Raw genomic sequence first — 25,458 nt, 5'->3', positions numbered from 1 at the left:
GCAAAAGAAAAAAACATCACCAATTACTGGTCTCATTCTCCAGGGCTCTCTCCCACCATCCAAAGCTCAGATGCTCAGCGGGAGAGACACTGGCGCCCCGATACCTTTGCTGCTGTTAGCTTCAGTGAGACATCAGCTCTTGAAAGGCAGTCAAGTCTCACTGCCAAATGTCAACTTTAATGAAGAAGCAATGCAGCCAAGCAGTCTCTGGGCCTATTGTCCATTTCTCTTTTCTTCCGAGCAAAGCTGTTAGGAGATCAGGAAGAGCTATAGCAGAGATAAGTGAAGAATAGCACATGACAAGCTGTGCAGGCATAAAGACATATGCGTGCGCCTCAGGGGCATTGAAAGGAACTATACAAAAGTCAATGCCTTTATCATCCGTTCTGAACTTGTCTTGCTTCTGTGCCAGTCCATTTGCAATATCAGCTAGCACTGCTTTGGAAATCAGATTTAAATGATTGTAATGACTTTAGTTCATTTAGTTAGTTAATGACTTAACATTTCCAGCCCAAGAACAAGGCTGCTGCCTTCTGCTTCCACCTCCCTCTTTTCGGAGGAGACTGCCCCATATTGCTGCCTCCCAGCTGCCTGTCTCCTTCACATATTAAGGTCCTCCCCTCTGCAGGCCTTTCGCTTTGCATTACCCACTTCCACTTGCCTTCAGTGTAAAGGTGCTTCAAACCCTGTCTCACTTTTTTCCTATCCCACAAACCACTCTAAGCTACAAGTGTGGGTCCCCTCATTCAAAGGAGATGGGGAGCACAGTGCAGCCTGGCTTTGGGAAGGCTGTTGATTTTAAAAAGGGGAATGAAACCAGTCTAGAGCTAGATCTTACCGTACAGAGCTAGCTGGAGCTCTCTGGCAGAGTATGTTGAGGGATACCCAGCCCTGAGGAAATTGGTGAATCGTGAACAGATTTTAATACTTGGGGGATGAGCCAATGTCTCAGAGAGGGTGAGTATGGTTCCCACTTGTCAAGGAAAGCATGGCATTTAGTCAGCTGCAGGTAATTTCAAGCAAAACATTAATGCTTTACAAAAGACAAGAGGGACAAGAGCCTTCCCCTTTCAATCACTTCTTTTTTGCTTGCTCATGACAGAATGTTTCCTTGTACATCACGTCATCTTTCTACTTGACTTCAGTCACTTCCTCTGAAACTTCTCTTTCTCCACTAAAGTACATGGGAAACACAAAGCTCCAAGTAAAGGGCAAAGGGAATGTGACTGTCATGCCCACAAACAGGGGTTGAATGCCTACAAATTGTAGATCTTAAAACAATTCTCATTTCAACATTAAATCACATTTCCTTACCATGATGCATTATATTCTGGGAATCATAACCAAGCTTTGGCAGAGAACGTAGCAGTGACCATGAACCTGCATCTCGGCTTACAGCAGAGAAAGCTCACCAGTGGGTATTTATCTCATCCACTGCCAAACAACTTCTTGAATCTCTCAGTCAGCTTCTCTAGGAGAGATTTCTCCGGCTGGCCAGTGACCAAGAGCAGGCAGAGGCATCTGCCCGGCAGCTGTTTGTACTGCAGGTGTTTCACTGCTCCCAGACTGCCACCCGATGTGTGCTGAGTCAGCGTTCTGTGCCAGCACCACAGGGGAGGCCATGAAGGTAGAGGAGAGGCTCAGCTCATTTAAGAAAACTCCACCCACCCCGCCCCTTTTATTTCACTTCCTCTTGCAAGTGTTTTTGTCGTTCATGTTGCTTTCACAGCATGACAGCTAGTGAAGCGGAGGTCAGAAAACAACTGGTTGAATCCTTGGTGGCTATTTTGAAACCGCTCACTCAGTTGTTGACTACTGACCCATGCTATTTCATGTACTGGATGGGTGAGTTACCCCATTTTCCAATCATTTCCAATCATGACTGTCAAATACCCGTAAGTGTTTGTATAAATGAAACTGTGAACGTGACCAGGATATCATACCAGATGTTTCTCTGAAGCAGTAGTCCGGGGGGGGCTGATTCTTTAATGCATTACTAATATGCTATTGCTGTTAGCGTGCTCCATAGCACGTACCAGGTGAGACGCAGACAAACTCCTGCAGTCGAGGTTTGCAGTAGTGTGGATGGAGTTCAGTAACAGTGTAGGGAAGCCTTGCTGGTTGTGAACTCAATGGTTACGCGGTGTAAGCTGAACTAGTTTCACAGAGTGTAACCGTAGGAGGAAAAACAGTCAGCAAGGGCTTTGCTGACTACAATACAGGGCAGGGTTTATCCAGGTAGAGAATTTTGCTAAATTTATGGTCAAAGGAAAATAAATCTGAAGCTTTTCAGCAAAAGGGCCATAGTGCGCAAGCCTGGAGTTTGCCTCCAGTGCTGCTCCTGCCCTAAGGCTCAAATGAGTGCTGTTTGCGTTGTCCTTCTGTCCAGCTCTGCAGCTACTGCAAAGCTCATATGCTGAGAAAAGTGATGATCCCAGGTTTCTGATGTCTGAAGGTATATGGTATAAGACCTTTTAAGTTCTTGCAGTTACCTTAAAGGCCCAAAGTAGCTCAATGTAGCCTATAGAGAAACACTTCCTAATGATTTTTTAATACACTGCTCAAACTCCATCTTTAATAACTATTTAACATCAGCAACTTGGACAACTTAAAACTTTTTGGCCTGGCTACAGCTACTGAGTTTGTGCCAGAATCTCTCCCCCAACAATTCAAAACTGCCTTCTACTTTACAGCCTAAATGTATTCCTGGATGGTTTATATCCATTTGTTCAGGTGCCAAGACTGCCCTTCCAGTTAAATAGCTCTTCTCCCTCTCTGGGATCCATTCTCTTGTGTTTATACAGAGTAGTCATGAAATTCTTCAGCCTCCTTTTTTGCAAGTGAGTACTTACTGGCTGCGAAGTTAGTTTTCAGGAGCAAAAGGCTGAAACGGTTTTTATTGTGGATGCTATAGTAGACTCAGTTGTAGAAATTCCCTTTTTGTATGAATATCTCTTGCTTCTGCACCTTGCTTCCACCTCAGAAGCCTGCAGAACTTTGCCATGTTTATCCTGAAAACAGTGGCTGGTGCACTCCCAGACTTCCCCACTCACCAGCATGTTTAGATTTGCTTGCAATTGCAGTAGCTTTGGAAAAAAGCTGGATGCATGCACTTCCCAAGTACAAAATCAGGCTGTTGTAGTTGCTTGATGTTTGGCAGGGATGTCAGGACAGCTTGGATGAGGACCAGCAAAAAAAGAAAATCACTTTATGCCTTTCCTCTTTCTTTGCCATCACATTTTCAAACCTTTAGTTAAGAAAGGAAAGGGCAAATTTCTATAAAGACCGCAGTGAGACAGCCCAATAGTGAGCTCCTTCTTCACCTCTTGCCCCCATTTATTTTGCTAGATTTTTCTTCTCGGTTTGATATAGACAACACTATTTTTGATCATAACTTTCTGTAGTTCCATCTAGCTCCTAATTCTTTGGCTGGTATTCCCCTTAGATATCCTTCTTTATTTCAATGATGTTTATCTCTCAGCCTATTCATAAGAACATAAGCCTGGAGAAGACCTACTAAATCATCGGATCTAGTCCCTTATCATGGGCAGTTACAGCATCATACCTTTCCTAAAGTACCACATTACATCTTAAAACAATCTTGCTTTGATTAACTGGTTGTTCCAAACATCACTCTTCTACAGATTAGAAACCACCAGCACCAGATGGCTCTAGTGCTTACATTATGCTGAAAAAACTTTCCCTGATACTGCCAATGCTCAGGTTCACCTTTTTCGTGGGTGCATTTTACTGGTGACTCATGGTCCTCCAAGGGCTGATCAACATACTCATATGTTTTCTCTTCTTTACCATTTGTCCCAATAGTCTTCTGCATTGATAGTACCTCCCATCAGTGGATTTTACTAGCAAACCTCTACTCTTTCCAAAGCTCCTAATGAAAATACTAAATGATTGACACCCAGGCTGATCCTTGAGGTGCCCAATGTATCCTCACAACAGCTCGAGACTTTCCCTTCAAGCAAAAAATGTCAGCTCCCCATGGACAAGTACCATAAGGACCTTAAATTCTCATGCTAATCTCTGTATTGTCCAGGTTAATAAATATTTCTATATGACACAGTATCAAATGCTTTCTGAAGAGTGTGTTACTTACTTAGCTTTCTTTTATAAAGTCACTGCTTCCTAGCTGTCAGATAGACCCATGCTAACATCACCCCACTTTGTATTTCTTTCTATGGCTTTAGTTATTCTTTCCGTCAAAAATTATTCAAAGAACTGAGGTCAAACTGATGGGTGAGTGTGTGCTCCAATTACTTTTCCATTCTCAATTTTGTTTTGTTTTTTTCTAAAAATTAGGTAGCACGTATGCTGTTCCCCAGTATATCAATAATAAATTTGTTTAAAAAACATTCCCACCAGCTTTGCAGTTCAATGTGTCAGTTATTTCAGTATTTGGGGTTGGAGGGTCCATTCCTCCAGCTTGAGCACATTATGATCGTTTCAGGTTTGCTGTGGGCTTGAAGTCAGGAGTTCCCATTTCCGAATGCTCATGCCCAGCTGGCAGGTCATTGTCCTCCTGTTCTCTGTCGTTGTCCTCATTGAAAAGTGAGGCAAAGAATTAGGTCCTAGCCCCAGCCTCAGTCCATATCTGCTTTTCTTCTTTCTTTGTTAACCTAACTGAACATTATTTGACTTTTTGTTTCAATTTCTCTTGAAAGATTTAGCACAGCTTGACTTTTGGCAAGCTGTCTTTTAGATCTGCATTATCTACCTCCTAAATGTGTCTTTCTTTGCTAACTAGTTCCTTTTTATATAATTTCTAATATCTCTGCTCACATATTCTTTACTTTTTCCAAGGCTTTTGGGGGGATAGGTAATGAGGGTAGAAGGAAACAGTTTGCTACTCATTCAGACAGAGCTGAAAGTACCCCTGGAATTTTATTCATCTTGTCAAGATACATCAGAAAATGTACATCTTTGAAAGAAATTCAAGGCATTCCCCACAATTAAGTATGGACCTCTTCAGTCTAGTTAACTTGTTAGCTAGTTTCTTTAGCTTATCAAAGTTTGTCCCTCTGAAATATGCATTTTTTAAACCCAGTTTCAGGATCATTTTTATTCATACTCTCATTTTATTTAAATTGAATTGACTCATGGTCACTGAAGGTAAGATTATTTTCAGCTCTTCCTTCTTTACCAAAACCATGTTTAAAATAGCTTCGCTACTTGGATCAGTAACTTGTGCTGAAACATCAGCTGTATAAATCTCAAGTGATGTCTAGCCTATGCCATTCATAATAGCACCTATTCTCCAGTCTGTCTGCTGTAGCCTACACTGTATTTATATTGAGTTTATTCATTATTTAAATCTAGTACATTTCAGTATGCTATGGTTTGATAAAGTTTGGCTAAAGACTAGGTTCTACAAAGAGAAGTTAACATTAAATTAGAAAGCTGTATCACTCCTCTGTGACAGCATTCAAAATAAACACTTTCAATAGTAAGTTTTGTTACCAAGCAAAGCCAAGCCAAAATTGCATTAGAAGGCTGTGATCTGACAAAAAAACAAAGATGCGATATAAACAAGTAGTTCCTTCATTACTTCTACAGTTCTTTTTCAGGAGACTCTAGCATGTGAGAAAAGTGGCTTTTGGATATCCCCACATAGTCAAACAACCTGGCAGCATGACGGTTGACTCCCAGGTCATGGCCCACTGAGCACATGCGTTTGCAAGCACCATTGTCACTCCTGTGATCTCTGGGCATAGACCTTCAGCTCATAACACACATTCTGTGGTACAAAGACATGTTAGAAAAACTCTGGTGGGCTGTGACACAGTTTTCATGTTATTTTAGACACTTTAAACAGAAAAATCAGAAGAAAAAAATTCTTAGATCCCAGGGCCAGTGGACACCGCAGGAGGTGAAACAGTGTAAATGTAACTTTCAACACATACCTTCCTGTGGGCTTCTAGCTATACCACCTCCCATACCTGCTTCATTGTAAAGAATTATTTTTATCTCTTGTTGTATATAATTTCAGTTTACCCTTTTTTCATCAGTTAGTCATCTACCTCTGCTATAGCTGTTAGCAATTCGTTGCCATGACACTTGTAGGGATTTTTTGCCCACATGGTGATTAGGCCTGCATCCATTAATAGTTCCTGGTTTCCATACTTTTTCTAGACAAGGGACTATAAATACCTATTGCATATTACCATGGTTGGAACACCAGAAGTTGTGATCTTTCGCAAGGAGTCATTGGGATGCACCTTGTGAGTCACCTGCCACACACCCATAAAAATCTATGATACTCTTACATTATTGTGGTAGATTGACCCTGGCTGGGCGCCAGGACACCACCAAAGCCACTTGAGGACTCCGGCCCACCTCAGCTGGACAGGGGAGAGAAAATATAACAAAAAGCTCTTGGGTCAAGATAAGGACAGGGAGAGATCACTTGCCAGTTATCATCACGGGCAAAACAGACTCAACTTGGGGAAAATTAATTTAATTTATTACCAATCAAAATTAATCTCAAAGTTTAATTATCGTGGCTAATGATCAAAACTGGGAAGTTAAATGCTCCCATGATGATACAACCCCTCACAGAGTTTCTGTCTCTATCATATCAAAGAAGATTCTATCCATACATGAATCCAACATTTGAGGTCTAAAACTGGCCCCCTTAGTGCAGTAAAACTTCTCTTACAGTTCTTCCCTCAATTGACCTTAACTGAAGTAGATTGCACTCTCTTTGCTATTCTTTTCTACATATTTATAGCTTAACACATTCCTCACGTATAACATTACTTCACTTTCCCAGTTGTTTCCATCTTTCTGAACAGCTCATGTTCTTTAGTGCTTGTCTTTTGGAATGGCTGTTGATCAACAATATTTCTCTTATCCAGCTTCACATCTTGCAACAGCTGATCAAATTCTTCCATTTTGCTGTCTAAGCATAACTACCAGGCATCACAATATCTCCATTATCTGTCAACTCAGCCAGGTAATGGCAAGTCTTGTCTCCCTGACTGTAGCACCTACCTCGCTACCACCTTCCACAATATTATTTTCTTTCTTTGCTGTCCAGTCACTGAATATTTGGTCTTCTTTTTTCCTTTTCTTAAAATCAGCATGGGGAATACTTGATATGTATATATATACTTACCAGATTTGGCATCAAAAAGCCAGTGCTCTAATAAGTCAAGTGGCCATAATTGTGTCAGATCTTTTATGTTATCACAGGAATGCAGTGGGAGGTTCTCCTTTTTCTCTCCCTTAGCTCTGTCTATAAATGTTCTTAATCCTGTGGAGAGGTTCAGGCTTGTCTACATTACCAAGTAAGATGATGCAAAATAAGACAATAAGTAAATTAAAGCAGTTACTGCTGAAGCCTCTCACATCCTCATCATATGGGGTTCTAGGCTTATACTTCAAATGAGAACTACTCTTGTCTCCTGGACAAAATGCCCCCATTATACATGTTGTTTGAAGCTTTCTGAAGGAAGATTAACCCACAAACCTTTGCTCCTTCACTTGCCGGGGTAGGGGGAGCGTCTTTGGACCTCTCTGGGAAGCTCTGCTTTTGTCCATGTCACTTAGATGAAAGTGGCATATCAGTGTCCTGGAGTAATTCCACAGGGCACCTCCCTTGTCCCACATGGGAGCCCAGGGCACAGAAGTCTAGATATGATTTTATCTTTCCAGCTCTCCAAGAACACTGTCCTTGAATCTTGAATTTCATGCCACTTTTCTCACCGGCTCTCTCATACCCAACAGCAATCACATGGTTAGCAACCCTATATGAGCACCACCAAGATATCCTGCTGCCAGAGACACTTTCAGCCTGCTTATGACACAAATTAACAGGCTGTGTCTTCTCCCTGGGGAGCCAGTTGGCATCTCTTTGAAGAACCTTCCCAAAGCCGAAGACTGGATCTGGCAGTCTTCAAACAAAGCACCAAATAAAAAGTCTTATATGGCATTTGCCTCTTTGTATTGCACAAGAACCATTTCAGGAAGGAAGCTTTGCGTGGTTCAAGAGCCTTCTTCTAGGCAGAGGTTTTGTGGTGGTGAAGCCCACACACTGAATCAGAATTTTAAGGTCCCCATCCAGCATTGAAGAACTTTTGGAAAGGAACTTCTAACCTGCTCCAAAAATAATCTGTTTTACATGTACCAGAACTGTTTCTGTGAGTGGAATCAGTAAATGGAGAGAATCAGGGCATTTGCTTCAAAATTGCACATTTGCTCCAAGCCAGAACATAAATGTAAACACAGAGAATTATTATCCTACTCATTAGTACAGTCCATATTACTCAAATCAATCTCAGCTGCATGGACGTGCAGCCTCTGTGTTCACTCAGAACTGTATTTGAGCCTATGTCTTCAGCCACCTCCCCTCACCCTTTCTTTCTTTCCCAGGTACAAGCTCCTGAAAGACTGTAGTCCTAATGAATGTCCCCTGCCAGAATCCTCACCTTTCATTTTGCTCTGTCCTAGAAGTTCACTCCACCAAAATGGCTGGCAAAAACTCTATTCAATTTATTGGAGTTTAATGGGTCACTGTTTTTGTAAATAACATTTAGGAAAAAATCTGAAAACAAAGAACCTCTCAGTTTTTGGAACCATGGAGGCTTGGAGGCTCTTGCATGTGTGGGTATGGAAAGAAAATAGCTGGTCAGTGTTATTCCCATTCCATTTTTTTGACTCGTTTATCAGGAAACTTGCCATCATCACACTCTACATGCAAGCAAATTGGGTATGTTGTCAAGAAAAGAATGAAGATGAGAGAGGAGTCCTGCCAGCGGGAATTTCTCAGCACTGGTTTCCTGTATAACAGTCAGCCTTTTTATAAATAGAACCTCATTCCATGCAATGATATAGTATTAATCTATCACCATATTTGGCACAACCATAGGATCATGAACTACTTGCCTGCTAATTACCATTTGAGCTCATGCACAGAGCATGGGCTGTGATAATATTAGCTTGGTCAGAGTCACAAGTATGTCAGTGCCAACAACAATTCAGGGTCTGTTTCCAATCTCTGCAAGTGTCATATCTGCATCCTTTCGTCCCAGGAGGTAAAATCCTGGACTCCCTCTCTTAGTATGAATAATTTGTCTTGTCACTCAGAGCCCTAAAGGAAAACCATGTGGCAGTTTCTGTTAGCTGTTCATATGAGAAAAGAGCTTCTAAGAAGAGAAGTAAATGTATATCAGGCATGTTTAACTACTATTTATTAATTATTTTTTAAAAGCTTGAAAAGCTTCACCAGACTCCAGTATGTAGGAGAAACAATTTGTTACCCCATGTCTTGTAAGAAAATTAGAGGAAGGCCTGGAGGAAACCCAGGGCTGTTGTTACAAAGGCAGTATTCCTGCCAGGAGTTTTCTCAGGCAACCAAAAAGAAAACGATGTGGATATGATTCTTGTAAGTTTTACAGTTGCCCAAATAGTTCTGAATGGTGTCAGTGACACTAATCAGTCATTTATCAATTTTCCTCTGATGCTTCTCATGAAAGCTCTTGATGAGCTACAGAGGTCCTAGGCTGGGCTGTCTGCAGGCTCAAGAAGATGGTGCTAATCCGATGTATTCAGCTTACACACAGAAGACTGCCTTCAACCAATATAGATTTAACTTTTGCCTTACTTGAATCAAAAAGTCTGTAGGAACTGATGATTTAAGTCTTTTCATTCAATAGGTGAGCTTTCCAAATCCAAAAGTTTCTGAATTTATTAGAACTTGATAGTAGTAAAACAGTAGTAGCCTTTGTTACATTGCCATTTCGGTCACATTGCCGTTAGAGACAGTGGAATTTTAGAGAAAGATATGGGACGCATGTCTGTGTTATAAAATCATCTCTTAGCAGTTTCACTGAAATTGCATTAAATGGTTTCCATTTTTCAAATTTGTATAAAACTGAAAGTAATTTCCTTCTAGAGAAAAATCTTCTAATCCTCTTTAGAAGGATTAAAATGTAAAAATTCCTGGCAATACAAAGTAGATCTGTAGGAGGATTTTATACCTGTCTTTTTGTAGCTGATAAATGAATCATTACCTGTTTCATACTATTGAGCAAGTCTGTATTCTTAAAGGCATTCAGTGTAAAATATTCCCTCAGCAAGTGAGGACTCAAGGTTGACTAATCTTACTTATGTTAACCTCTACAGGTAAGGCATGATTCCTGCATCTGGACATGTTGATCAAGTAGTCATCTATTAGGAAGCATCTAAACTATAGGGAAAGGAGAAAATAATAATAATACCCCCTCTTTGATATCTGCCTTTATGCAAAGAGATCTACTCCAGCCACCATTTACCTGTGTGTCTTATTACCAAGAGAAGTCCAACAGCAATCAACAGAATGAGTCCAGAAAGTTAAGCAAGTATATCAAAGAGTGCAGGAACAGAATTCAGGAAAGATGAGTTAATTAGGAATCTGAGGAACACAGCTGGGAAGCTGTGCACTGAGTTCCTGAGATAAGGGCCCATATCTTTAATTACGTAGATGAAAAAGATCAAAGTTACATATTTTTAGGAAGTACTAAGAACATATGCTTGATGTGCTATGTAATAAAAAAACCACAGAGATGTAAGTATTTGCTAATTATTCATACACAACTAGCAGAAAAATCCCAAATGTATTGATCATTAACTGTGCATTAAACTTCCTCTCATTTTGAGGACGATTAATAAAAGTAAAGTGGCTTTGGTAGTTGCTGTTACATAGTAAATCAAACTTTTGTCAACAGTTACCTGGGTAAATGTGGACATTTTCACAAACACCAGAAGCATGCAGATTTGCTGCATCATTTCAATGGAGTCCCTCGCAAGTATGAGGGCAATGCTTATGTGTTGACTGCGAGAAATAATCTTTCTGGAAGTGTATGTAACCAGCTCAAGAAAGCAAATTATTGTACAGTTTGTCTCTAAAATCTTTGGAAGACGTTATGAAATTGTGTAAATGAGTTAAGGCAGGCAATAGGCAACTTACAATTTGTCCAACCCGCATGTTCTGAGTAAATCAGTCCTTATCTAATTGTCTTTGGTTTTAAGCCTAATTGTCCTTGAAAGTATTATAAGCTGTTATATTTTCACACAAATGAACAGCTCAGGAAGAATTTGTCAAATGCCTTAGGTGCAGCTTTTATTCTACGTCAGATGCTTTCTGCAGACATGCTTTCAAGGCTTTGTCTACAGCAATTGTGTAGCTGTCAAAAGAAAACTACCATCCTGAGCTCTGTTTTCACATCTCTTTTCCAGTATTTCACCATATTGATTCAATGCAGGTGTGGTTTTGTTCTGTGGGCATTAGAGGTATGTAAAACGACACTGCTTGTGCTTGTCCGGGAAAGACAAGAACTTGCTGCAATTCCCACAGCGACGGCAGCTCTTTGTTGCACAAGCTACTTGGTATATAAACTGTGGTTTCCAAACAGACTTCTGGCTCAACAACCATTTAAAAGGCTGAAAGCCACACAATGTATTTCTTTCAATTAGCGCATATACCTGCAATTTAGAATAATATTAAGACTTATAAAAGATGGTTTAGGATCCATTGTAGCTCATCAGCCATACTAAGAAAGAAGGGCTAATGCTGGAAATATGCTTGTTCCCGAGTTAGAAAAGACAGTACAGACAATTACTGAAAGCATATGGATTTTCTCATTCTCCTAAATGCAATAAAAACTGAGGAATGAGCCCATTCAACAGAGTCTTTATTTTTAGATTTTTCTTATTTTACTTAATTTTTATATGCTATCCTCCCCTACTGAAGATGCACCTATGCTGTTGCCCTGGCTAGTTCTGCACTCAAGTTGTTTGCTTCAGTGAAGCCAACAAGTTCGTCAGCATGACCAAGGGCTGCAGTTAAAAGAGTATCCATGTACTATTCCCATTACTCTGATAGGAAATGTGCCATGAGTACCCAACTGCTCTGTCCCCTGTTACCAACATGCCGCCTCCCTGCCAAAAATCAGTTCAAGTTGGACAGGACATCTGGAGACCACCTGGTCCATCACCCCACTCACAGCAGGGCCAACCCACACGGGGTTTCCCGGGGAGAGACATTGTCCAAAAGCAACAGGCAAGGTACAAGTCATGCCTTTGCTGTGCTCCTTCAGCTTTGCCCAGTGACAGTCCCTGCAGGCAGCGGGAAGCTGAGTCCTGTGCAGAAGCACACTCGGTCCAGTCCTATGAGATTGGCATATTGGCATGTTTTCTCAGCCCATGGATTTTCTCAGTTAGTGACTCAGTGTGGAGAGACCATGTAAGTGAAGATTCAGTGTATGGGTTTGCTTTTTTGTGTGTGTTTCTGTAATGATGTATCACCACCTCAGGACACAGCGTATCATCTCAGGGGCACAAGCCCTGGTGCTGCATCCCTGTCATGGTACCCTCCACCGCAAGGCACACACTCCAGTAGGAACTGGGGCAAACAACTGCCAAGGAGGCTGCTCCCCAGTGAGCACAGGATATGTGTCTGAACAGCAAGTCCTGTGCCAGCTCAAGGCTTTGGCCAAACCCGGACTGGTAATATGCTTGGGCAAGGGCTGTGACCATGGTCCAGAACCCAGTGGGGGCCACGCTTAAGGTCTCCATGTCCAAGAGCACCCACATCCCACCCAAGGTGTGGGTGGCCGGGCACAGGTACCTGTGTGTGTTCAGCCCTCACCCTGGAGCCGTCCAGGCAGGGGACGTTACAGCAACTGCCGGCCAGTGGGCAAGACTGACCCTGCTTCATGTGACGGAGCACGTTACTTTTGAAAAAACAAACTTGTCACACCATTTTGCCTGGTCCACAAGAGCCACGTTGGCCCATGACACTACCTGCTGTCCCACAGCAGGGCAGTTTCCCTGGGAACCAAGGGTCAAAGCAAATTTCTGCTACTCAAAAATTAAGTTCAACCTTTTAGCAGTCACGCAGGCTGATGGAGGAGCACCCAAACAGCCACCCTTTGCCTCTGTTCTCGCCATGGTACAGCTGCCCCAACCCAGAGCAGCTGGTGGTCCATGTTGGCTGGCTTTCCCTGTGGGGAGAGGCTTTTCATTTCTCTTGGTGTTAAAAGGATCAGCACTTTTTTGAGTTTGAGATGTCATGTGTTGATTCCTCAGGTAAACCAGATCAGAAGTTGACAGCAATGTTGACAGCTTATTTTTCCTTCCAGAACAATGTCATTACTTGTGCTTTTGAGGAGTACAAACCTTATGCATAAAACATATTTCAGTTAAAGGGGTACTGCCAAATGACAAAAAAAAAAACCCTTGCTATTACCTATGTGTGTTACAAGCACTTAGATTACCAGAAATGATAGGTATATTTTTTCCTCTATTTTTCTCTATAGTTTGTTTGCCTGACCATTTGACAGTAATCCGGTGTCTCCTTTGAATATCCAGGTTATTAATAATTTTCCCCTCTTTTTTTTTGTGTGAGCCTTTCATGTTACAATGAAGAAATTGGTCTCACCAGGAAAATGTGATTGTACTGGTACAAAAACTGGCCAGGGATTCAGGATGCATCTTTTTCTTTTAAAGCAAGGTGTGCAATTGATGTTGTATCTTAGGTTTTTATATTAAACACTTAATCACAGCATATAATTCTGTGACTTGTTTTTAAGTAACCTAGCTTTGAAGCTCAGGATGAAAAAGTGTGTTGCTTTAATGATAACTGTGTAGGTTCTCATCAAAATGAAAGTTTGGTCTCATTATCCCATTGTTCTCCTTTTCTTTTTTTTTCCAAGCTGCCTGTCTCGTCCTGGGTTGTATGATTTTTCCTGATGGCTGGGATTCAGATGAGGTAAAACGGATGTGTGGTGAAAAGACAGACAAGTACACGCTGGGGGCTTGTTCAGTCCGCTGGGCATATATCCTGGCGATTATTGGAATCTTGGATGCCCTGATCCTCTCATTTCTGGCATTTGTGCTTGGCAACAGACAAGACAGCTTGCTAGCAGAGGAGCTCAAGTTGGAAAACAAAGGTAGGACTGCTTTAGAAACACTATTATTGGGTGGCCTCAAGAGCACTTGCTTAAAAACAATGATTGGTTTAATTTTATTTTATACTTAGAAGTTGGCATGCTGGATTGCTTCCTAAGTTGCTGGGAAAGAAGAAATGCAAGGGGCAGAGGAAGTTTTGTTTTTCATCCTCCAAAATCTAAGAAAGCTCGAAATTGCCACAATTGTTGCACTATGCATGACTTTTATCCTTAACAGTTTTTAGAGCTGTACATGGGATGTTTTTGTGTTACCCACTTGTACATTATTTCATTAGCATTTAAGTTTCACTATCTCCATCTTTTTCTGTAAATCATGCAAGATTTGTTCATTTGGTTCCTTTAAGATTTTGCATTGTAATATGAATGGCTGTAATATAGCGTATGTGTTAGCACAGTACACAATAAGGGGGGAGTGTTGATTTGGGAGATTGGCAATGAGCTATGTAATGGGACCGCCTATACAGCAAGGCACCGGTGGACTAAGGATCAGAGCCAGGAATGACGAATCCTAGTTCTTGTTTGATTGTGTTGCTTTGAGCTCATTAGTCAGCTCACGGGAATCTAGGATGCTGTAGTAACTGAATATTCATGCAGTGGGTTGGGAGTAAAACACATTTCTAGATTAAGAACACGGAACTGTCTCAGGCCAGTAGTTTATCACACCGTTGCGAGAGGAGAGATGCTGTTTGGTGAGCGTGTGCAAGCCTGGCTGATTTCTACACCCCTTCCCCTTGTGCTCCCCCAGCATCCACAGCTGTGTATCTAATGTGACAGATACCGCAGAGGGCATGTCCCTGCCTTGTCTTTTTAATGGGCCTGTTGTCCCTGCATCTGTCTAATCCCTTCTGAACCTGCTGATACTGTCGGCTTCTGCAGCACTGTGTGGCAGCAGGTTTCTGAAGCTCACTACTGACTGCTAAAGAAGTACTTTCTTTTATCTGTTTCAAATTGATCCCCTACTAGTTTCACCAAGTGTCCCCAAGTGCAGGATTCTGCATTCAGCTCATCTACCACCTTTGTAATTTTGTAGGTTGCTTCTAATAATAGCAAAGATACTAGGAGCCCTTCACCACTGGATTGGAAATCAAAAGTGTTTGGAAGCCTGTGTTGTACAAAAATAGCTGGTCTCAGTCCTGCTCCACGAGGACCATTATCCATATATCTGAAAGCACATTGGCCCTAGCTTGCTGAATTGCAGACAGTCAGCACACTCAGCCCAAAGATAAATGGACTTGAAGATTAAACTTCACATACGATTTCAGACCTGGTTAGAGCCTACTAATGCTGTGGGTTAAGGAAAGTGTATGTTGCTTGCAATTGCATGTGTACATCTGTCCTGCAGGTAAACTGAAGGCATCAGTTTCAAGGACTGTCCCTGTGGGCCTTTTCTGTAAGGATAATATTCATCTGCATTTGAAAATTAAAATACTCATCAGAAGGGCATTCACAGCTATGCCACAAGTGCTTTTGGCATCAGCACTGTGTCTGATTTGTCTGTACCATACAGAGCTTATGAACCCAAAAACTACTTTTATCAAAGAACCTCATCTGTTTTGGCACCTTATGAGCAAAAAACAGCTTCTGGAGACTCATCACCTCTCATATTGTAGGCACAAGCTCCTGCCAGAACATTTGGTCCTCAGCATGTCGGACAAAATCATTCAGCAGCTCATTTTCCTTGGATTAAGCACAGAAATGTACCACACCACCAGCTTCAAAGGAAACCAGAACTCAGCAAAAAGGGACCCACCCCACTTTGTCCTTCACAGTCAAGCCTAAAGTTCACTAGTTTTTAAACTGTCTTTCAAACGAAAAGAAAAAGAGGCAACCTGTCTTCTAAAAAGGACATCATCTCCCCCCCCTCTTCACAAAAAGCTTCTGCTAAGCAACAACGAGGCAAGTCTACATCCCCCTGAAGCCTCCTGGCATTTCCACACCCGCATGTGGTGCTGCAGCCCCAGAGGAGTTCCAGGAGACCACGGTGAGAGCATGGGTGGGCACCACTGCCCCTATCAATGATGGGATCAGGGCAGGTATCAGTGCCAGCAGAGCACCAGCTCTCCACTTTGCTGGCCAGAAATCAGTCCTTCTGGCCTTTTGGATGCCAGGAAAGCCTGCCTGCATCCTAGTGAGCAAATGTCCTACCGAGACAACAAGGCACGAGCGCGTCGTTCCCTCCAGTGGTCTCTGATCTCTGTACAAAATGGTCTGCAGCTTGCTGTCTCCCATGCTGTGCTGATGGGGCAGGGCTTTGGGGCATGGTCCCTGCAGACCAGGGAGGGGTTTCTGCCCAAAAGGCTGCACTCCAAAGCAGGCACTGGATATATAGGTAGTACTCAAGCATTTTTGCAGCTAGCAGTCATTTGACTGTGGATGCTGCCCACAGTGTTTAGGAGAAAGCTTTGGGGTTCGTATGGCCAGGATTGTGAGGCAGGTTTTGTAATCCTGGCAGTCACTGTCTGCACACTCAGGTTACCGGTTTGGGGCAGTGGTCTGTGGTTAGAGAGGGTGTTGATTACTTACACCATAATGATGAGGAAGCTGGTAGAAGATTAGGGCCAACACTTGTCCTTGAGTTGGCACCAAACAACCTCCTGTCTGTACCCCTGGCACACACTGTACGTGCATGAGGGTTTTGACACTTACCCCATAAACTATGTCCCCATGGTCTCTTTTGGGAAGAGATACTGGAGAAATACTCACCAGCATTAGGCCACATGTAAAGTATCCATGCGTCTCTCGGAAATGGTCAGGATGTCAAAATACTGAAGTATGCAAATATCACTAGCATGACTCCCATATAGACAAGAAGGTAAGACTAAGCATATAAGCAATCCCATCCTCAGCCTCTCCAGCTACTCTGACAATGTGAAGTCAAAGCCCTCATAACAAGAAGCCATGAATATTAAACACCCTCTATCCTCACTTACAAAAGGTCTGCTTACAGACTTGTGCTGGCTCCTGCTTCCAGATTAGCAGGTATGGATGAGGAGCATCCTCAAGGAGGAGTCCCTGGGCTGCTGCAGTCTTCCAAGGGGCAAAAGATGTGGCCTGATGGTCAAGGCTGTCCTTTGGATGGGAGCGCAGGGAATCCTTCCCCTTGGTGGTGGTGATGTCCTCTGGTCACAAGCCTGGACATCCCATAGGCTGTGATAAGTAAGGTGTCCCCTTAAGGGACAGTCGTGGCTCCATCGTGGCTTTCTGGGAGAATGTACCAGGGAAGCAACAAACACTGTACCTGAGAGGAACCTCTGCTTGCCCTGTCAGCTCTTCCCTGCTGCTGAGGCTTTGCCCCACGCAAGTAGGTATTATTATGCAGTAGCTCAGCAGAGGGGAAGAGACAGTAAATCAAGTATAAGAGCCACAACAGTGTTCATTTATGTGGAAAAACCTTCAAGAACAAGAAATTATTAGGCAATGATCAGACAGCTGGGCAGCTGTTTCCTTAATCAGGTAATAGTTCTGTCTGGAGGCTTCCTTGCAGATCAGCTCCCACAGGCTCGTTAATGAGAGTCTGCAGTGCCTGTGCAAGTACCTGGCACCACAGCTGTTTCTGAGCGTTGGTGACAAGGAAACAGTTAAAAGTATATGAAATGCAACAGGATGGTAAAAAGGTGAGAAAATTGCAGAAAAAGAGCAAGGTGTGCTTCTCTGTAGACTTACCATGCTGAATTGTCCACCTGCTCCGTGCTTTTGATGACTACAGTTCTGTATATTTACATAGGTTAATCAATGCTCGTAAGTAAGAAATTTGACTGTTAAAATTATTCATGGCAGAAGAAGGCCGTATTCTTGCCATAAAAGAAAGTTTCCTTTTTCACTATGTGATAAAAATAATGCTTACTCATTTCTTATTTGCTTAGGTGTGAGAGTAAATACCATGTGGGTTTCACATCTGAGAAATATAACTCATGTTTAGCAGACTTTCTTCAGGTTATAGTCTGTTTAATGCAGTTTCATAATCATGCAGATTTTACAAAACAATCCATACCTTTTTCATTTTAGAAACTGCCTTTTGAAGAAAAAAAAGGTATTTCTAAAAAGACTTCCACATTATGTTTATGCCATTAGCAAAAGGAGGGGAGAGAACAGTATTACATGTTTTTCTTTAATTTATAGGAACTAATGGTAATAACTTAAAGGCCTCTATGTTATTAAACTAATGGCATGCAGGGTGATAACGAAAATAGTCGAATTCATCTTAGCTTTAAGCTTCATCAACACCATTTTGACTGAGCCATCAACATCAGGCATAGACCTTGATGTGTTGTGTAATGACATAATTTAACATTTTGAATTGTAATGTCTTAATGACATAAAATTAAAGTTCTGGCCAAAGGGTGAAGAGACCAAATGAGAAGTTCCCAAAAGAAATTGAGACTGCAAGGCAATTACTTTTATGGTAGAAAGTGGTAATATGGTCTGCCTTATGAGTGATAAATACAAGACCATTCAGAAGAAACTATCCTGTTAAGTAATATCAGTCAGAGCAGGTGGACGATGCACTTTGTGGACAGCTGTGGCTTTTCTGATAGATAGAACAGCTTCACAAGGTGTTTATGTTTAACATTTGACTCATCTTTGGGGCCCATATGGTCACAGATAAGCAATTTCCACTAAAGATTTCCCGGAGTTACAAGCATAGGCTGAAATAGATAAAAGGAGCCAGGAGATTTAAAGTATTCATCTACCTTGCAGTGATTGCAGCTCAGAATCAAACTACACCACATTGCTCCCAACAGCCACATTGTCGAGAGCTTGTTGCAGAGCTCAGTGCTGGATACCCAACCCAGGACTTGCCAGTTGGTTGACAATTACACCCTCATTATTCTCCATACCGGTGCTGTCGGGGCCTGATCCAGATTGTTGAAGGCTGGCTCTGTACATCTGCATGAGCGGCAGTCATTGCAGAATAAACACGGTTAAAGACAGAAGCTAAGGGGAAGTTGTTTCTTGGTGACAAAGCAGTTTTCTGTAAAAGAAAAAAAAAATAGTCTTGCACAGAGATTTGTGGACCTTTGGCTAGAGAATTGTCTTCTGTAAACAAGAATAGTCTACCCACATGATTGCTGCTGCAACAGAAAACCATCTGCAAAAGGACTAGTATCTGAAGGTGAGTGACAGGAGACTAGCACTTGTCCAACCAACGGGCTACATGACAGAGTGTGTATCAGCTGTCATTCTTTGAAAGGAAAATAGCTCAGGTCACAATGCATGTGCAAACTGCTGCAAAATTGCAAAGCCCTGTTTATCAGCATGTAGTTCTCATGGCATACACTCACAAACATTCAGGCTAACTTGTTCAAAATTAGGTAAATTAACATGAATATTGATATCTGATTTAACTTTTCACATATAGCTACAATGCTAAAAGAATTGCCAACAGCCCTGGTAGTAATAAAGAGTACAAATCCGGTCAGAACACCATGTATACCCATGTTCTCTATCCGATAAAATTATATAGTCCCTTTTTTGTAAAGCTGTGTACCCCCTGACTCCTCCTGATACATAACAAGTCAGTGTATGCACCTTTTCATTTCAGTTAGCATGTACTTTTCAAAAATAAAAAATACTTTCAAAAATAAAATGCAGGATTTCTGTTAATCTCTTCCCTTCTTAGACTGGTATTTTTCTTCATGTCTGCTAGTCTCTTCCCATCCTTCCTTTCTAAACAGTTCAAGAGTTACCCACTTCAGCCTCTTGCTGCTTTAGTGTGGCTCCATGTTCAAAGCACTTAAGGTGACTTTGAACTCAGAACCAACTTTACCACTTGAATTTCCATTTGAGAAGGGAGAATTGGAAGAAACTCACTGGGGAGTGATCTCTGACGGATTGCTATAGACAGCCCACCACATGCACTTGCCAGGCTGCAGTTGGCCAGAGGAAGCTGGAACTACGTCAAAAGGTTTATGCTTTTGCCTCAAAGGAGAAGTATTTAGGTACCCTGCTTTTCAGAGGCAAAATCAGGCTCTTCTTTGAAGCCCACAGCCATAGGTTCCAGGTTGGGAATTCCTGGCCTTCATTTCTAGCTTCAAAACATGATTCTTTGCCATGTTAGCCAAAAATGAAGTCTTGTCACAGCTGTGAAGAGTTCACATGTTCTCTTTCAGCTTCAACCAACAAGTGTCTCATCTATCATAGCAGCACTGCAATTAGCTCCAGTTGTTAATTTCTTTGTTTAATTACAACCTATTTTCCTTCAGGTATCACCTCCACAATGAGCTACAAGGAGCTCTGAATATAAGAACAGTAGGCAAGTAGTACAAGACTTATTTCATCTAGAAACCTGCGACTAGAAACAGAACTAACATACTTTTTTTTAATAAAGTTTTTTCCCTAAAATTTCCTTCTTTAGATAATGGTGACCATTTGCCTGTGATTTCAGCTATGTAAATAACATTTTAAAAAGAGAAACTATAAAGATAAACATGGAGATTTCATTGTGGTGACATCAGAGGGAACTTCATCTCTCCAGGATGAAGATTCTCTTAGCACTGCCATGGGATCTATGCCCAAGGTATGAACTTTCATCCAAGGACTGGATCGAAATCCAGGACTTTCCTTTGCAGTGCCTTAGTGTCATGCACTCTCTTGGCCAGCGTGGATTGAATTCTGTCACACAAAGCAGAACAGCTCCAGTCTGAGGATTTTTGGGACCCCTCCTTCACAGCAGTCTACAGTATTTTGTGTAGGACACTGTTGTTGGAGATCAGAGATGGAAGTCTGAGAACCTCCAACTTGAGGAGAGAACCTCCTCAAACTTAGGCAGGCAGAAAATCAAAGTATTTTCAAGGTTTTAGTAGAAATGGAGAGGAAGAAACAGGGAATAAGACTAGAAGTCAAGGTTCTTCAACACAGACTTAGAAGACACTTCAGGTCTTCCTTTTGAAAATGTCTACTTTTGTGTTTACGGGCATGCGAGAAGCACATGCGTGGGCATGTGAGAAGCTACTTAGATTTTTGTACTGGTATTGAGTGGCAGTAAGGCAAAAGCCCTGGAGCGGTGTTCAGAATAGCTGAGTTTGATTCCTGGTTGTCTTACTGACCTTGGATCTAGCATTTGATTTCTCAATTTCTCTGTCTTTTAAATGGGGGGGAATAAGACTGACTTTGTTGATAAGGGATGTTGTGGTTCAGCAATGGAAGGCAAATTAGGAAAGCTGGATTGTGGTGGAATTATTATTAAAGTCTGTATTCTGAGAGTAAGCCTTGATAAAAGTGTTTTTTCAGGGAACTACTTTACCAGTGTGCTAAGTGATGGTACTCTTAAGGGGAGGCAAATGAGGCATCAAAACTAAAAGTCGAAAGCTGATTAAAACACCTTATTAAATAAAGGTCAATCTCGCAGTAGTGCTGATTGATATATCAGCTGATCCAACAAGTTCCTTTCCAGCTCTACTTTGTATAATGAGAAAGTAAAATTAGTCTTAAGCATATGCATTAATTACTTAACTGAAGAATTTGGAGACGATGAATAAAGAGTCCTAGTTCCCCACTGATTAAGGACAGAAAAACATGGTGAACTGCTTTCTGTCTCATAGAAAGATGGATCCCACTTGCTGTTATACTCTGTAAGGAGTCTCATACAGTAGCTCGGTTACAGAAATTATCACTCCATTTAATGAGCTCATGATATGAGGGACTGAGTATGGGGACTTAAAAGCATGCTGGTAGCAAAAAGCTAGGCAGCCTCAAAAATCGCTTCTTAAATGGTATAGGGGACTCACTGCATTGTATGGGCTCTGTGCTCAGCTGAAAAATTCTGTAGGGCAGCAAGGCACAGACGGGTTGAGCATGACGAAGCAGAGTGACATGATGCGTGGGAATGGGGGGTGAAGTCATTAGAAAGTGCTATCACAAGCTAAAACAAATCTTCAGGCTGGTCTAGACAAGTCCATGCAAAGCCTGGACAGATCTGGAGGTCTGTGTTGTTAACTTAAAACAAAGCCTATGGCTTGTTGCAAGCAATACCATATTTAATGAGCTAGAAAGTGACAAGTCTGACTGTGCCATCACTAGTAGTTGCATTAGAAATGGTGTTTTGAAGCTTGGACAAAAAATTAGAGATATTTCACAATACATAGATATATAAAAGGGAAGTGGCACATATTTGATTCTGCGTAGGGCTAGTCACACACAAAGATCATCATAGCCCACCATCCACACCTTCTTCTCTACTGATAGAAATCACGTTTTTAGGAAGAACAGAAGAGAACAGGAGAGTTCGTAACTCAGATGTTCTTGCATGAATGTTTTTGGGCAAAGTGTTAATGTAGACTAAAAAATCAAGGCAGGTTTGTGCCCAAGAATCTGGACTGTGACTGGGAACAACTGATCTATGAGGACTTTTCTGCTGCCCAGTCCAGCCTGCCATTTCAGAGAGATGCCGGGGCTGTCCATATGTTCACACCAGCCCTAATGTCTTGTCCTTGCACACAGAGGAAGCCTGTAGAACTGAGGTGTGATTGTTCTGTGTTTAAGTTCCAGCAATTTTCTTGAAAATCCTTCTCATTATTTAAAAAGTCATTAGTTTCATTATCTCATTTCCACTGTGAATTTGTTTTGACTCTTCTTCAGCAGTTTCATAAAGCCAGAATAATTTTCTACCTGCAAGCAAAACATCTGAAAAAAAAATACAGGTAACCTCTGCCTTACTGGGCATAGTGTCAACAGAAACAAAAAGGATGTTGTCAGAAGCTTTAGAATAAAGAAGCTATCAAAAAATCCAAATGAAAGCAAGGCAAACAGCCCTGTTTTCCAAACTGTCGTGGTTTAAGCCCAGCTGGCAGTAAAGCACCATGAGGCCACTCGCTCACTCCTCCCCACCGCCCTGGTGGGATGGGGAGGAGAAAATATAAGAAAAAGCTCGTGGGTCGAGACAAGGACAGGGAGAGATCACTCACTGATCATGGTCATGGGCAAAAACCAGACTCAACTTCGGGGAAAAAAAAATCAGTTTTTTGTTACCAATCAAATCAGAACAGGATAATAAGAAGTAAAACCAAACCTTAAAACACTTTCCCCCACCTCTCCCTCCTTCCCAGGCTCAACTCCACTCCCAGTTTTCTCTCCCTCCTCCCCCAGAGTGGCGCAGGGGGACAGGGAATGTGGGTTGGGGTGGGTTCCTCACCCCTTGTCTCTGCCGCTCCTTCCTCCTCAGGGGGAAGACTCCTCACTCCTCCCCTGCTCCACTGTGGGGTCCCTCCCACGGGACACTGTCCTCCATTAACTTCTCCAACATGGGTCCTTCCCACGGGCTGCAGTTCCTCACAAACTTCCCTGGCATGGGTCCTTCCCGCGGGCCGACCTTCAGTCCCAGCCTGCCCCAGCGCGGGCTTCCCCAGGGAGCGGCGGCCATCTTGGGGGCCTCCGCTGCCCTCTGTGGGCTGGGGGGACACAGCCTGCCGCCTGGTCTCCCCACGGGCTGCGGGGGCAGCCCCTCCTGCCCTCCTTCCTCCCTGCCCTCGGTATCCACAGAGGGGTTCCTCTCCCATCCCAATCCCCTCCTGGCTGCAGGTTCCCCCTCTGAAATCCGCTCTCCCAGAGGCGATACCACCGTCGCTGACGGGCTCGGCCTGCGCCAGAGCCGGCTCCGGCTCCCAGCTGGGGAAGCTTCCAGCAGCTTCTCACTGCTGTCCCTGCAGCCCCTTCCCCGCCACTAAAACCCTGCCACACAAACTCAATACACAAAGTTATACCCAATGAGACATATAAGTCGTATCTAATGAGATATTTGAGATATCTGGCTTTCTGGTTTCTGTTACAGGTAGCATCCAAGACCCCTTATTACAGTAACAAGCAAAAGTTGATCTGTTTGGTGCTGGCAGAGTAGCTTTTCTCTATTTACCCAGTCATTATTATATTGCTTTATTCTAGAACCTTGAAACTGATCCTATTGTTTCTGGACTACTTCCAGAGTTGATCTGCACTTTCTGTTGAGTGCCTCGTCCTCTGAATGACAAGCTTGGTGAACTCCAGTTTGTCGTTCCCACTGACCTCTCCCTGGATGCCTGGGAAGCCTGGCCCTGGGAAGGCCCAGACTAGGGCACCCATGTGTTTTAGTTCCTTGGCTCTGGGATGACCCTACAAGGCCCAAGTCTGCTGTGGCTGAAAGTTCGGGTTCTGCTCTTGGCTGCCAAGATCTTTGTCTGTTGACTTTGATATGTCTGTACAGTTTTACTTGATACAATACCAGAAAACAGCAGTGGAAGAGGAAACAGAGACGTGATGTTCTTGAGCAATATTGCACTCAAGATTGCTGTAGGTCTGTACTAACTTCATTTGCTAGAAAGGAACACAATAGGTGGCAAGTAAAATTATAATCCAAAGATGTTTTGCCTATCTCTTGTATCTAGAGGATATGTTTTTTCTTAATTCATGTTTTTCAATGAAATAAATAAATTTGCTCATAGCACATGGTCCATGTTATTATGTATAGTCTTTCAGGCATTTGGCATGCAAGCACTTTAGCTGTCAGAAATATTTTTATGCACCTACTTCAAGAGCATTTAGCATGAAATGTACTCTACAGACATTGTAAAACTGAAAATAGAGGTTTAGTTGCAATCCCGTTTGACTAAATGTATTTACAACACCACAGCACATTTGATTTTACGAACACCTTCACCTTAGTTTTGTAAATCAAAAAAATTTCAGGATCATAATGAGCTGGCATGAGGATGTCATTGCACAAAGTTATTTACCTCAAAATGCTCTTTCATCTCAAAGCACTTGCACCCTTCTAGGTGTCAGCGTTTGACACAAGACAGACCATTGTTCAGGTTCCTGTATGCTGTTTCCCTCAGGTCCTGCCTTCTGATGTTCCCAGTTGATTCTCTCCTCATCACCAAGTGTATTGTTCCTGTCCAGTACATGCATGCTGAAACCAAAACTCACTGCTCTTTGTATAACGCCGTGTCTGATAAGAGGCTGAAACGATCAGCATGATCATTTAAACTACTCTCATATATCACAGAGGCTGTGGGATGGCCTGAGTCCTCTCCAGTTTATCAGCACTGCATAAATTGTGGATTCAGAGCTGGACACTCTTCCAGGAGTGGTGGTGACTGCCATACCCAGAGCTGTTATAACCCCTCTACTTCTCAGCATTTCCTTGTCTGCAGCCAAGACTCTCAGTAGCCCTTCTGTGTGCCAGCACATCTCACATTCAGCTGACTTTCCACATGCTCTCTGTCAGTGTGTGGATGTATTTCTTGCTCCTTGACGTATCATTTTGCCTCAGGCTATGCTCATAGAATGAGCCATTTGCTAACACACATGAAGACTTCTTTGGTCCTTTTCACCATAGCTGCTGAGAGAGAAGGAAAATGGACATTGCCTCTGGCTCCCAGCAATCTGGAGAAAATCTGGGTGTTGTAGGTCTGTCTCCTCCTTCTTCCTCCCTAGAAGGAGATGAAAAGATGTGAAGAAGAAGAGGAGACCAGGATCCGCTTTTCTACATGTGTGCTGAATTCAGACACAAAAGCACCCCAAC

General features: G+C 42.5%; 1 protein-coding gene across 1 annotated transcript in view; it reads left to right on the top strand.

The window, feature by feature from the left end:
- Positions 1-14,035, top strand: part of LHFPL3 (lipoma HMGIC fusion partner-like 3) — a 179,407-nt gene extending 165,372 nt beyond the window's left edge. Inside the window, exon 2 of the mRNA XM_010581097.1 lies at positions 13,710-14,035. Within this exon, the coding sequence (XP_010579399.1) occupies positions 13,710-14,035 (326 nt within the window). The remainder of the gene's footprint in view (positions 1-13,709) is intronic.
- Positions 14,036-25,458: the final 11,423 nt, after the last annotated feature.

Source organism: Haliaeetus leucocephalus, unplaced genomic scaffold (assembly GCF_000737465.1).
Source record: "Haliaeetus leucocephalus isolate CR32 unplaced genomic scaffold, Haliaeetus_leucocephalus-4.0 Scaffold751, whole genome shotgun sequence".
NCBI classification, from domain to species: Eukaryota; Metazoa; Chordata; class Aves; order Accipitriformes; family Accipitridae; genus Haliaeetus; species Haliaeetus leucocephalus.
Note: the sequence above shows the minus strand (reverse complement) of the source record. Positions and strands in the feature narration are given on the sequence as shown.